This window comes from Tiliqua scincoides, chromosome 1 (assembly GCF_035046505.1).
Source record: "Tiliqua scincoides isolate rTilSci1 chromosome 1, rTilSci1.hap2, whole genome shotgun sequence".
Lineage (NCBI taxonomy): Eukaryota > Metazoa > Chordata > Lepidosauria > Squamata > Scincidae > Tiliqua > Tiliqua scincoides.
In genome coordinates, this window is record NC_089821.1 from 217910612 (window position 1) to 217925766 (window position 15155).

Consider the following 15155-nt stretch of genomic DNA (forward strand, 5'->3'; position numbering starts at 1 on the left):
TACACCGCTGTATTAACACTCTAGGGCAGGGTTGTAATTAAGCCCCCAAATATACCTGCCTGTAAATATTCTTGTTCCCTTTCTGGGAAGTACCCACTCCATTTTTTTTCGTTGGCAGTAGGACTTAATGGCTCTTTTTTTTCCCATAGCACAGACAGTGGCTGCATTTTTTTTCCTTTTTCAGTATTTTGTTGTTGTTTTGCAGGCAGCAGCAGCTTTAGTGATGCTAACACTGCTAGCATTCCCAGTTGGTTGCATCTTTTTTGCCCTTTTAGAATGTGTTAAGAAGTGACCCAGTGGCCTATAGGTCACCTCCTAGCACATGCTAAGGTGGGGGGGGGGAGGAGAATGGCAGCCTGCCTGGAAAGGCATCCGGGCTTCAAGCACTGCTTAAGCTGCCATCGTCTGACATGACAAATGCCCTGCTGTAGCTGGGCATTGACATCAATTCAAGGTCACCAGTGACGAGTAGTTACAGCAATTACTGTTCTAGAACTACTCTTACGAACTTCCACAATTTGCATTGTGTATTTTCTGATGTCAGATTATTATAATGTTAAAAAAAAACATAGGGAATAAAATAAACAAAGCTAAGCTTTTTCAGAAATCCCTTTTCCCCCTTGTTACAAGTGTTCTTAAAATGCATGTCTGACTCATTGTTTTGCCAAATTCCTTTTCCGAACTTATCCCCACTTTAAGCTAATCAGCTAATCAGTTCCCCTGTTCACTCAAAATAACCATAACTCTGCGGAAAGCACTGCTGGACTATACTAATTTATTTCTGGACATGTGCAAATTAGTATCTAGAATATGCACCTTTCCCCTTGTATATTCAAAGCCTATTTAGCGTTCTGTAGCTCATACTTGCATCTGAAATCTTTTGTGGGAGGTAAGAAGGTGCAATAAATGTGCCAGGGCCCAACTCGAGGCAAAATGTAATAAATGCTTTATGGCTGCTGTTTTTTGTCCTTATTTCAACCTACAGAGCTCTGAGCAGATCTCAACATTGTGCCTGAACTTCCATGAAGCCCAGGTCAACGGTATGGAAGGCACAAAGGAAGTCCCCTCTATGAAGCCACTGGCACGACAGCTTACAGATGCAGATAGACTTCGGAAGGTCATCCAAGAACTTGTGGACACAGAGAAATCATACGTAAAGGTAACTGGAGTGTTTTACTATATTCATTTTCTTGGCAAGGCTTTCTTAAATGGGACCTTAGTGTTCACTTGCATATGTTAAATAGTGGCACCTGCAGTTTATGTGAAGTTTCGTGACCTCTTGCGAGTATTTTCCCTGTGACTAAGAGATGCAAGATTTGGAGGGGACAAAGGACAAAATTCCCCAAGTGTCTTCCCCATGCATCACTAGACTCCCACAGTTTCTTCTTGCAGCTGCAGCTCCTTGCGCTGCATTGGATGCCAGTCTCCTTGCAGTCTTTTCACACTCTCCCCTTCCCTTGCAAGACATGTCAAGTCAAACAGCTTTTAAATTTCTCATATAACTCAGCAGAAAAATAACATCAGTGAGAGAATTTCAAAATGAAGCACTTCAGGCTTCAGGTTACAGCACCATCCTGAGCTGCACTTGGGCCAGCACAAGTCCATTGCCCTGGCCCAGGAGGGTTGCAAATGTGCCATAAGGCACGTTTGCGCCTCCTTGTGAGTCAGCTAGGCCAGCACACGGAGGCTGGAATAAGCCTCCACGCTGATGGAGGTTCTGAGTCTTGTGTTGACCAAGCTCGTCCAACACAAGACTCTGGCGTGGGCGGGGAGGAGGCGGGAGTGAGGCATTCTGGGGTGGGGGGTGGACAGTGGGCTGCTCCAGGAGCAGACGGGTGGGAAGTGGAATGTGGGGCTGGGATCCGGCAGTTATGCCAGATCCCAACCCCCATTCCCAGGGAGTTTGGAGCGGCTTCAAACCTTTCCGCTCTTCTCGGATTTGTGCTACCTCAGGAGGTGGCGCAAGTCCAAGGAGACTCATAGGGACCAGGGTGGCTTACCCGGAGGTAGTGGGAAAAGTTTGCCCTTACCTCTGACTGAGCAGCTTTGGGCACTTATCCTGCACTGGATACAGTGCAAGTCTCCTGGCTTGCCTGTTCCAGCGCAGGATAGGATTGTACCCTTAGTTTTCAATGTACTTTCAGTCTTAAGAACTGTAAGTGTTTGTTAAACAAAAGCAAAATGCACCAAAGTCACTTCATTGACAGAATTGAAACATGTGAAAGTTACTACCCATGTGTCCTTGTTTGAGAAAGTGTGTCAAGAACCTTGGAGTCAGCTCTGTGTGGGCATGTTTGATGTATAAGCAAATAAGGATATAAATCCTCCAAGTATTTTGGTTGGTGAGAGAGGTAGTGGCTGAGAGACTGAAGTACAAGATGGGAAGACCACAGTTTGAAACTTGAATCCATGGTGTGGCCTTAGGAAATCTCCTAGCCTCAGCCTTCCATCTGCAAAATGGGGGCAATAATTTTGATTTACCTTTCAGGATTGTTGTAAGGATTATAACAATAGGAGATTCCTGTTAAATGAGTAGTTGCGTTAAAAGATTTCACTGTACTAGTGTATAGATTCATACCTATAATTCAGTATATGAATTGCCTTTTTAAAAAATGGCTTACACAAGCTTTCCACTTGTGAAGTACAGCTGGGAACTCCTGCTAGAGAAGATGCAAGAGGGGAGGGGGCAGTTTTTGACCAAAAGGCACAGGCAGTTTGCTGAGTTCTAGTGCCTTGCCAGAGTTGTTATGGCCTCACTGCGTGCACGCACGCTCTTGTGCAGCCAGTTCCTCTTTTCCTTACCCCCTCCCTCCTTGGAGTGGTACATGTGAGTGTGCCACAAAGGGTGAGGAAAGAGTGAGGGGGCTGCACTTGGACTGTGGTGATGGCGGCAGTAGTAGCAGGAGGAGGCTGATGTGGGAAGCCTTGGCTGGTTTGCTGCTGTCACCTTGTCTTTGGGATCTATGGAGATCATTTGGAGATGAAATACATAAACAGCAGAGTAGAAATTTTATAGTTTTCCTAATTGGGCATCATTCTGTGCTCTATTTTGATCGAGTTTTGGATTTTTGGAGTGAATTTTTGAGCACAAGAAGCAATGAGAAATTATAGCATGCGATCCTGAGGGAAAGCTATTTCCACTTTCCAAGTTTTCACCTTAAGACGGAATTATCTGTGTTGCTCATGTAACATGGATAACTTGTATATGAAGTACCTTAAGCGCTCTGAAACCATTCTATAAATGCTCTATATTGAGTACTAGTAGTGTGGTCATCATGGGAATGACTTTGCAGGGCACCACTGTGAATGAAACTTCAAAGAAACCCTGTTGGGACCATTAAGGAAAAGCAGAATATAAATTAAAAAGTAAGAGCAGGAACAGTCTTTGGATCACATCATATTGACTTACAGCTCAGACTCTCGTATTGCTATTGCATAATTATGAGTCGCAATAAGTAGAACTGGGATTGTCAAGAAACTACCTCAAGAATCCTTAAATGCATTAGGGCGCAATCCTAACCCCTTATGTCAGAGCTTTCCAGCACCGACATAAGGGCAATGCAGCTCTGAGGTAAGGGAACAAACATTCCCTTACTTTAAGGAGGCCTCTGTGAGTGACACCCAACGGCAGGATGCAGCACATGTCCCATTGGTGCCGCTATGCCAGTGCTGGAAAGTACTGACATAAGGGGTTAGGATTGTGCCCTTAGTCTGATAAAAAGGATGGTGTAATGGATGCCAAAGGCATTGAATATTGTCTTTCTACTATAATTTAGCTGATCTTGCTCCTTTTGGTCCTTTGAAAAGCCCTCATGTGCCTGTATCAATCATTTATTTAATTTTGTTATGGCATGCTCCATAGTGAACTTGACATTATGTAACTACAGATTGCTGCTCCTTATCCACCGATTTGGACCCACGGAGTTGACCCAATGTGGGTCCTGATCCACATCAGGATGACCCACCTGTACCTACCAGACATGACCGGAAGAGTCTTCCACTCATGTCTGGGAGGTGGCCTGAGGCCACGGGAGGCTGTGTGTGGCCTTGCCAAGCCTCAGAAAACCTTCTGAAGACCTTAGAAACACACTTTCTTTTTTCGTGGTGTGGCCTTGCTGGTCCTCAGGCCACCTCCTGAACCCGCGTGATGGCCCCCACTTGCAGATTCAATTGTTTGCAAGTTTCAGTATCAATGGAGGGTGTAGATACAGAGGTTCAGTTGCTACTATTTTTCTGGATAGTAAGAGTGCCGCAGCAAGGGTGTTCAAACAGTGGTGTTAGAATACTGTTGGCTTAGGTCTTGATGAAAAATTCTTTTTCAACACTTATTCCCACATTAAAAAGATCAAGGGGGTTATTTTTCCTTTCTTTTGAAATCGTATTTTGAACAGGTGTACACCTTTTTCTGCTCCTTTAGGATCTGAGCTGCCTCTTTCAATTATATTTGGAGCCTCTTCAAAGCGAGACCTTCCTTACTCAAGATGAGGTGAGGGGGCTTTGTTAACTGTTTTCCAGTGTTGTGTGATATTATAGCCTTGGGTTTGGGGTTTGTGATGTTATAGCCATTTCCACAGTATCACTCGTGGAAGAAAAGACAAAGTGTGCTGTTTTCCCATCAGCTGCATTAGTCATGCCTTGGATATGAAAATGAATGGCGCTTCTGATGAAAATATTTGTACGAAATCTTTGTTTCAGAAAGCACTTGTCCTTCTGCATTCAATGCCAGAACTGTTATGAGACAAATCTGTTAATGTTAAGTATCCATTTGTTTATCTCCTGCAATACGTCGATTGTCTGCAAAAATGCTGCCCAGTAATTGTAGTAAGAGCAAAGTACAAACAATGAAAATTCCCTTTTCATCTTTCATTTTCTTCCCATGCAGATGGAGTCTTTGTTTGGCAGTCTGCCAGAGATGCTGAATTTTCAGAAGATATTTTTAGAGACCCTTGAAGATGGAATTTCTTCCTGTTCTGATTTTAACATCCTTGAAACTCCTTCTCAGTTCCGGGTAACTATAATATCTCCAACTTAAACATATTCCTGTACGTACAAGGAGATTCTGACCATATAGTTTATTTCCTTTGCTTCCTCTTCTTACTCTACAATTGGAAGCTTTTTATGCATTAAGATAAGGCAGCTGTTTGGGCACAGACTGAATTAATTCAGAGGAACTCACTGCATTTTTGTAATTGCCTCCGTTGCAGTGGATCTGCAGTCAGTTTATCTCTCTCTCTCTCTCTCTCTCTCTCTCTCTCTCTCTCTCTGTTTCTGGCAATTGGTGTTGTCCCAAAGCCACTCTTTCCATTTCTTGCTCTAGTGTTTAATCTTGGCTTTTTGATGTCTTTATTCAGATTGCTTAAAGGCACAGTGGATTGGATCCAAACTTACCACTGTACCTACAGGAGCTTTTCTGCTTGCAAAATACAGGCTGATTACCTCTAATCTGAAGTGCCTGGGACTGGAAGTGTTTCAGGTTTTGGGTTCTCCCAGATTTTTTTTTTTAATTGCTGTCCACCTTATATTTGGAGTTATTGCCCTTCCTATTTTCCCCTTAGTGGGCCCACTACATCAAGCCCACCTACTTGCATGCTTCCATGCCACCTTCTGGGTTGCGGCCACCTGGTGTCCAGTGCAGCAGGCTTCCCTGGCTGGACAACACCCCAGCATGCTTTGTGCTATGCTAACCAGGATAATGGTGCTCAGACTTTTGAAATTATGGATATTTGGAATTCCAGATAAGGGGTAATCGACCTGTATAAAATAAAGGTCCAAAAAACTAATAGAGGCCTACCTTTGCACTTGCTTCGCTTTTTCCAAGAGCTCATGCTTTCAAGTATGAGTGATAAGTGGAGACCCAGAGCAATGTAGTGGTTAGTGTAGTGGACTGACAGCCCAGTCCTAAGCTACCCAGCTCACAGGGCTGCCGTGGCACTGAAAATGGCTGCCGTGGTATCTTAAACGCACCGGGCAACCACCAGCAGCTCCTCAGAAGAAGGGGATGTTCGTCCCCTTTCCCTGGGTAAGGAAAGTAGACCCACAATGGGGCTACTTGATTCTGCGGCAGCCTTTGGGCTGGACAGAATCAAAAACTTCAGCCCAACACAGAGCTCAGGATCTGGTGGAGCTGAGCTCCACCGCCCCACTCCCTCCTCCCGCCTGCTCCCTCCCCCAGCATGCCTCCTCCCCGACCTCTCCTCACCTCCCCCCACTTCAGAACACCTTTTGCCCATCCTCTCCCATGCCCACACTCACCTCTCCGCCACCTGGCGTTTTGGGCCACCGCCAAGCAGTGGAGCACCAGCTTTCTACCAGCGCTAGCCCAGTGCTGGCTGGCGCTGGGCTAGCTCCAACACTGGGCCAGTGCTAAGGGCTCTCAAAAGTGCTTTATGGCACGTTTGCAACAGTGTGTGCTGACAATGAGCTGGCACGCACTGTTTGGGAATGGGTTCTAAGGCCCCAATCCTGTTAGGGCCTTACAATGCCAGAACTAGTGTTCTGGCAGTGTCAGGTCCTTTATGGTGGCACAGAAGCTGGGCCAATGTTAGGGACTGCTGGGCCACTGCTGTAAACAGAGGTGTGGTGCATGCAGCAGCAGCCCCAGGAGGTTCCATGGACACTGGTAAGTTGGCAGCAGGAGCAGCCTTTTGGAGGAGGAACTGTGTGAGGGGGGATGTTGGGAGGAAGAGGTGGATCTGTCACACGCAGGATCTTTCCCCCCATTTTTCTGGTTCTCCTTGGAGTTGCGCCAGCTATATAGCTGGCATAAGTTTGAGGAGATCCATAGGCAATAGGGGAGCCTATTGGGTGGGGGTAAGTAAAAAATACTTCCAACAGGTAGTCCAGTCCCGTCCCGTCCCCCCGCACTCTCCATATGCAGGGGATGGATTGGCAGTAGGATCAGAGAGATCCAGTTCCAGACATTCCAGGGTGGAAACAACTGGATCTCTCCCCATGGTCTTAATTTGTTGCTACAGACAAAGTCTGATCATGGGGAGGATGGGGTGAAACCAAGCTTGCACATCATTCGCGCACTCATAGGAAGCCCTTGTGCATTTGTCTCTGTGGGGAGATGAGTGCCTGAAAAGGGCTGTTTTCTTGGTGAGTGTTGATGCTTTTTGGATTGTACTGTTTGTTTCCTCCTTTAAGAATCATGTTGCAAAGTGGGCTATAAATCTTGTTCATAACTGCAGCTTCTGTATAAACAATAAGGATTTTCTTTAACACCTGGATAGATGCACATAAAATAAACTGGTTTCTGTTCCAATCTTCTGATTATGTTGGTTTCAGAAACTGCTCTTCTCTGTGGGAGGTTCTTTCCTGTATTATGCTGACCACTTCAAATTGTACAGTGGATTCTGTGCAAATCACATTAAAGTCCAGAAAGTTCTTGAAAGAGGTAATTGTCTTGATGATGTAATCTCTGCATGAGACTGACTGAAGCAGGAAAACAATTATTTTGCATGGTGGAAACAACTTTTTAGTTTTGCAGTCTAATATTAAGAGAATTAAAAACTGCTTTATTTTGCAACACTTAAAATAAATATCCCTGCACCATCATACCTAGCTTTTTGCATTTGAATTTTCCTATGTGTGTCCCTAATTCTGGAATTTCTCTTCATATGTACGCAGTTCTCATAGGAAGACCACATTTGGCATTCAAAACACACACCCCTGAATGTTTGTAGACAGTTGTTCATACAGGACAATCTATGTGTAATATTAAATACATTGTTTGTTCCTGTGTGCATTATACACAAGTAGATTTGGAAAAAAACAGGTAGTTTATACAAAAAACATTGCAACTGTTGCACATTTTCTAGTGTTTGCCCAAAGAAGGGAAACAGTATCATTTGTGATAGGATTGGTACCTCTTTAGCTACCACATTTCAGAGGCAGATCCCAGAAGTGAAATCTTTTGTGGATGATTTGTGGACTAGGCCTCCTCCCACCCCAGTAGCTTGGTACAGACCTACCCATGATGACACAAGCCTTTTTCGTAAACCTGGGTCGCGTCTGAAACACGCGAGGTTCTTTGTGAAATAATATGGTAGTCTAAACTCAGTCGTGCTAATTGTAGAATATGATGACAGACCACTAACAGTTCTTTTTTCTTTTCTGATTTCCCATGTTGCCTGCTGCATCTAACAATAATATGTATGATTGTGTCCTTTAAATTGCTGCTTTGCAAGCAGGCGAAAATAAATTTGTTGGCAAGAGCATGAGGCTGCTGGCCCCAGAGAGGGCCACAGACCACCAAACAAAGGTTTGAGCATTGTGGTGTCAAACCTTTCTGGGAATGACAGCTGATGTAGCCTTCAACAGCCATACCTCTGCTGTGAAGCCACTGACATGATACATGATCATTGAATGGTTTTCCTTACCATTTCATAATTGTGGTCACCTCTAAGGCATGCACCTCTTTCCCCCCCCTTTTTTCTCCAGCTGTGGAGCCAGAGGGGGAATGTGGGGCTCAGCTTTTTGGCCACCCCCAATCAAGGCACCCTGGATATTTCAGCTAAGCACAACCAATGCAGCTTCGCTGTGTTTCTGCCAAAGCTCACTCACTGCCTTTGCCAAGGGTGCAAGCCCACTTGCCATAATGAGGATGACAACCTAAGTTGTGGATGCCCAAGTGGAATCTGTTGATTCTCTTTAACAGCTCAGTAGCTTTTGATGCCAGTGATCATGGTATCCTTCTAGACAGAAACAGGTAATAAAATAATAATAATAAATAACTATTTATATACCACTTTTTAACAAAAAGTTCCTGAAGCGGTTTACAGAAAAAAAAAAATCAAATAACTAATGGCTCCCTGTCCCAAAAGGGCTCACAATCTAAAAAGATGCAAAAGAACACCAGCTGACAGCCACTAGAAAAGACACTGCTGGGGGGAGGTGGGCCAGTTACTCTCCCCCTGCTGAATAAAAGAGGAGCACCCACTTGAAAAAGTGCCTCTTACTAGTTAGCAGGTAACCATGTAATCGAAACATTTCCAGCCTACCAAAAATTTATTTTCAGTGGGACAGTGTAAACAAACCACGGTGTGGCTTTGAGTAAATCTTGTCTGACTGAGCAGTTGACCAGAATGTAGATTATAATGTAGGGATGTCAAATTTGTTTCATGCAGCAGGCTGAAGTTAGTATTCATGGAGCCTGCTGAAGGCCGGATGAAATGTCATTAAGCAGGAAGTGACATCATTAAGCAGATGATGACCAGAAATAAGCAGTTTGTTCTCACCTAAGAACTCATTAGCTACAAATATTAGGAGCTAAAATATGCAGACCTTGATCATATTTTCAAGATGTGAGAGCGCCCAATTATCATGCAGCCCACCTTTTCAACAGCACTGCTGCTGCCAAACAGGGTTCCATCTCATTCTTTTCCCTACCGTGAGTAGTTAACGAGCAGCACATAACCACTGTCATCTTAAAATGGGTCGTGGCCAGTGTGACTTAATTATAATGACCACACCAACACATCTTCCAATCTTCCCTCAATCAGCGCTCCCCCTCCAATGCTGCCTTCCTTAGTCACCACACCCTGGCCCTAAGTTACTGACTTACTTAGAAGCATTACTTCTATCTGATCTGCACTCATGTCTGGCTTCCAAGCAGATCGCTTATATCAGTGATCTGCACTCCTTGCTTGGCGTCCTTCCAACAGGCTCCAGCAGACATGAGGGAGATAAGAGATAAGTTGGTGGGTGTGACTTCACAGCTCAATTATAAGGAGCTGTGGGCCTTATGTTTGACATCCCTGTTATAATGCAGAGAAGCAATGGGTTTGCATTGTGTACCTTGGCCTGCTAATGCCTCTTATGTTCTTCCCTTTAGCCAAAACAGATAAAGCCTTTAAGGCCTTTCTGGATGCTCGAAATCCCACAAAACAGCATTCTTCAACACTGGAGTCCTTTCTCATCAAGCCAGTTCAGAGAGTGCTGAAATATCCCCTGCTCTTGAAAGAACTGGTATCTTTGACGGACAGTGAGAGTGAGGAGCATTACCATCTCACAGGTACTTCTGTCACAGTCATCATTTTTTCTTAAGTTCAAAGTACAATGTAAAAAGTGCCATAGCAATTTGTACCTGGGAAAGACATGTGGCACTGAGCAGTTTGAATGAGAGCCTTCTTGTTTGGAGCACAAACTAGTTTGACTGAAGTGTCTTTCCATGTGATTTGGGCAATTGTAACCATGCAGGCAAAACTCCTCCATTTGGGAGAAGTTTGACTGATCTAAGATTGCCAGAATCATGAGGGGGGAACCTCCTTATCAAACACCTTCCTGAAGTTTATGTTCCATTTACAACTGGTATAATTTAAGAACTGACTCTGTGAACACTTTTCTTATTATATATTTCCTAAATGGAGATGCTGAACAAAAGCTTTTTCAAATGGCTGTTACTCATACTTATAACAGAAAAGATGAACTACTCCAGTGTGCAATCTCAGCATGTCGTGGTGTGTTAGCAATAATTTTTTTTCATTCATTGTCTGGCTTTAAGTCTCATGCAAAAATGAGATTCCCTTGCAAATAATTAGTTCACAGAACTGACTTTTTCCCTTTTCCCCAAAGATTCAAAACTTAATTTGTTTTTCCCCCCTCCTAAAAAAATACCTGTGGTTGCATGTGGTCCATGATTCCAGTTTTTGCCTCAGTAGTCCATGGGCTCCTAAAAGTTGGGAACCACTGGTTGTATCTGAAACACCACGACAGAATCCTTGTATCCTGTTTATCTTAAAATGAGATCCTCATTTTTAAGTGAATTGGGTGCCTGCTTTTACACTCATCTGTTCAATTATTTATTAAATTACGGGCATGTCTTAAACTCTATAGAAGCATTGAAGGCAATGGAAAAAGTGGCCAGTCACATTAATGAAATGCAGAAGATTTACGAGGATTATGGAGCTGTGTTTGATCAACTTGTTGCAGATCAAAGTGGAACTGAGAAGGAGGTAAGAGGCCTAGGACACTCTATTCCTACAACTAGCTCAAGGCTTAACCTTAAACCTGCTGAAATAATTACATTTAAAATTGCTTATATGTACATCATTCTACAGCAGTGTAGCTATACTCTTATTAAAATAGGTAGCTATAAGATCCTTAGGAGGGAAAAGGGAACATATTAACAACTTCTTAAACAGTTTGGATTGCTCATGGTTGTTGGCTAATGACACATTATTTAAAGTGCTTCATTTTAAGTTTATTTTTTGAAGGTAAGTTAAAAATAACCCATTTTAATTATGTGTTACTTTTCCCACCATGTGTTCGGCCTCAAGCCAAGAGCATCAAAGTGCAATGGAATAGGTAGACTCTTGGCTTTAAGCCAGCATTCTTGAGATACAGTTCACCAAGTCATTAGTTTCAAAGGTTAGGTTCCTTTCATAAAAAGATACTACTATAGATGCTCTAGAAAGAATATCAGTCTGTGCAAGGTGTATTAGTGAAGATAAGGAGCATCCTACACCCAGTTTCCTGCCAAGGAGACAGCTCATCAGCCTGGAAATCCTGAAAGATGTGATGGGGGGTGAGGAATGGGATTCCTCCCCTGTAAGTTGTATATAATGGCAAAAATTCCCACTAAGCAAACTAACAGTTTTCTTGCATTTTCTGGTAGCAATGTAATTTGTCTGTTACTCTCAATGAGACTTTTGCTGTTGAATAGAGGATGGTGTAGATTAATTTGTACTGTCTGGTTTGTCTTCCATTATAAAAGCGGTTTAGAATTAACAGCTCTTCTTATTTACGATGGTCACAGGTCACAGAACTTTCAATGGGAGAACTTCTTATGCACTCTTCAGTATCCTGGCTAAATCCATTCCCATCATTAGGCAAAACAAGAAAAGACCTGGAACTCACAGTGTTTGGTGAGTCTACTGAACAATCACCTAAAACAGACCATTAGGGAACAAAGAGGCAGTGATTACAGGTAGTCATGTTCGGTGTTGGTGTGATTATAGCTTTTCGTTCTGTAGATGAGCTACATATAGTGCATAGTAGAGATGGCAATTGAGATGAAATCTGTATTTTTCTACGACTGGAGCCTGGCATTAATAATATTTATATGCTGTGGTTCTTAGTTCTAAAGCATCTTGCACAAGTTTTGCAGGAATCCTGATGAAAAAGATAGACCAGTATTCTTACTATAGAAAATAATATCCTTATATTACAAGAAAGGGGATGAATACTGAGAAATTGTAATTTGTCTAATACCACTCAATGAGATCAAGGGTGATGCAAGATTTGACTACTGCATTATGCCAGAACTCAAGGAATACAAAGTGTAACTCAGATGTTGTTTTTTACTCCTTTGCTCGTTGTCGAGTGGCTGAGGAAAAAGAGAAACAGGCTGGATGGAACAACTGCCTGTAGAAGCCCACAGATGTACTTTAGGAGGCTAAGAATTCAGTAGGGCTACTTTGCCAAGCAAGGCAAACCCGCTTACAGATCCCCCATGAGCAGAAACCTCCTACATTTCTGGTCTTCCTCTAGCAATTGTTAGAACTACATTTCTGATCTTCTTCTAGCAATTGTTAGAACTAGTCTGAGCAGGCTGTGATTTGTGGTATAGCTCTAATGGCACTGCCACTAAAACCGTGATTCCGCAGCATGATAGCCAAATGGCACAAGGCACTGACATGGCCATTTTTCACAGGGAATGCACCAGTCTGCATGGCAGGCAGCTGACCAAAGGGATGATTCCCAAAACAGAGTCATTGCCATGCAGAAGCCTTTTTAAACAGTCACCATTTGAGGGCAGTAATGTTTCAATTAGCCTTGTGTTACAGGCTGTAAAACAGATTCAATGAGAATAATTGCAGTCAGGTTTTTATACTACCTGCATATAATATACAATTTCTGAGCTGTGTGTCTGCTTATCGTAAACAGCTCTTAAGAAGGGATTGGCTAACAATCTTGTAGAATAGTGGTTCTCAAACTTTAGCACCAGGACACACTTTTTGGAATGAGATCCTGTCAGGACCCACCGGAAGTGATGCTATGACCAGAAGTGACAACAGCAAGCAGGAAAAATTTTAACAATCCTAGGCTGCAGTCCTACCCAGGAATAAGTTCCATTTACTATCATTGTTAAAAGCATAGACATAGTAGCCTGTTAAAAATACAGATCTGTAACATTTCCCCAAATGCAGTCACATACCATGGTAGCATCGTTTAATAGATAAAAAAATAAAATATTGAAATGAATGGGAGCCACCTGAAAATGGCTCACCACCCACCTAGTGGGTCCTGACCCACAGATTGAGAAACACTGTTGTAGAGTTCAAAACTACTGAGGTATGATTTTGACTAACACTTTTATTGCATTTCACTTCACATTCCACACTGAATTTGCACTGTTTCATTTGTATACTGCCCTCCAATAAATTGCATAGTTGATTTAAAAAAAAAAAAAAAAGCCAAAATGATGGGGGGATTATTCAGGTGGACCTGGGAGGCAGCTAGGCTTAGCTTCTGTGAAAGAAAAGTGTGGACCAAAAGTAGGGGAAGCCAGAAGAAAAAGACTGTAATAGGGACATATGAAGCCACCTTATCCTGAGTCAGACACTTGCAGGCAGTTGCTCTCCCAGGGGCTCCGGGGTCTTTAATTATGGAGGAGTCAAGAACAAGGACAGAATAAGACTTCTGCCCAGTCAGACAAATGCTTGTACTTTTTAAATGACATGCAGTTAAATTTTGCACAGTCTCCCTACCACCACCAGTGGAGAGTAAAAAGTGATATCAAGTGATACCCTTGTGGAGAGTAAAAAGTGATACCCTTGTGCAAATATCAGTAGCAGATTCTATGGAACACTGAGTTCAATGTTAACAGAAAATGCCAATGAATAATATGAGTATGTTCCTCTTCTCTCCTCAGTGTTCAAAAGGGCTGTCATACTGGTATATAAAGAGAACTACAAATTGAAAAAGAAATCGGTAAGTTTTGTGGTCGAAAAGAAACTCATCCCAACCATGCACTAATATGTAAGACTAATGTGATCGCTGAAACAGTTGGGTGTGTGTGTGTGTGTGTGTGTGTGTTCCCCCATCACGGAAGTTGTTTACACTTATGGTACAGTTTTGCATGAATTCCCACTGCATGATAGATGAGGCCGGTCAACATAGAAAAGCAGTGCAAGAAACTCTGGCCAGTGTTATGTGGATCCCGTTTTTTCAGTGCAGTAACAAACTTAGGGTGCAATCCTAACCCCTTATGTCAGCAGGGCAATGCAGCTTTGAGGTAAGGGAACAAACATTCCCTTACTTTGAGGAGGCCTCTGTGAGTGACACCCAACTGCAGGATGCAGCACATGCCCCATTGGCACTACTATGCCAGTGCTGGAAAGCACTGACATAAGGCGCTAGGATTGCACCCATAAAGTTAATGTGTTGATTAACTGAACAAATGAAGCAATTTAACATTGAAGAAAAAAACTGTAAGGCTGATATTTTGTCAACAAGCGGTGCCTGCATTGATTACAAGTAATGGAGTAGAATCTCTTTCAAAGCCCTCCTTCCTTTGAGCACGTCTTCTACCCCTTCGCCAACTGCCTCTGCAAAAGTTAGAACTTATAGATCTCTTTCAGAAGGAAGGAAAAAGGGTTGAATACCTTCTCCCTATGGGCCCTGATCATGAGTATCAGCCGCCCATTTCCGCAACTGCTGTTTAATTTAAAAGCACACATGCAGGGCCAAGTTGCATATTGAAGGGCCAAGCAACATGCACATTAGCTGCCTTCATACCACAACTTAAAGTGACTGACCATCTCTCCCTCCCTAATAGGCAAGCAATGTCCGTCCTGCACACAGTCACAGTGACTTGGATTTGTTTAAGTTTCGGTGGCTGATTCCTTTGTCTGCTCTTCAAGTCCGCCTGGGCAATACAGCAGGTAAATTCTATTTTAATAATAGCCTGCACACACAATCCATATTGTTACTCTCTTGAAAACAGGTCAGCGTGTGACCCTTTGTATCTGGCATTTTCATGACTCCTGTACATGTTGAAAGGATGGTTGAAAACCTTTAATTGGTATGGTTAATCAAGTAATGCATTCATTAAAAAAAATATGGATTTTAATTCCAGCTATGAATTCCAGTGTTTGTAAATAATTTAACTGTATCTGCGGCAGGCAATGTACTTAGTATGATTTCCCTAA

General features: G+C 42.9%; 1 protein-coding gene across 5 annotated transcripts in view; it reads left to right on the forward strand.

The window, feature by feature from the left end:
- Window positions 1-15155, forward strand: part of TIAM2 (TIAM Rac1 associated GEF 2) — a 178169-nt gene that overhangs the window by 157815 nt on the left and 5199 nt on the right. For all 5 annotated transcript variants that reach the window (XM_066615857.1, XM_066615885.1, XM_066615875.1 and 2 more), the window contains 9 exons: window positions 986-1159; window positions 4418-4486; window positions 4883-5008; window positions 7288-7396; window positions 9836-10015; window positions 10837-10955; window positions 11759-11867; window positions 13877-13935; window positions 14783-14888. In XM_066615857.1, coding sequence (XP_066471954.1) covers window positions 986-1159; window positions 4418-4486; window positions 4883-5008; window positions 7288-7396; window positions 9836-10015; window positions 10837-10955; window positions 11759-11867; window positions 13877-13935; window positions 14783-14888 — 1051 coding nt within the window. The remainder of the gene's footprint in view (window positions 1-985; window positions 1160-4417; window positions 4487-4882; window positions 5009-7287; window positions 7397-9835; window positions 10016-10836; window positions 10956-11758; window positions 11868-13876; window positions 13936-14782; window positions 14889-15155) is intronic.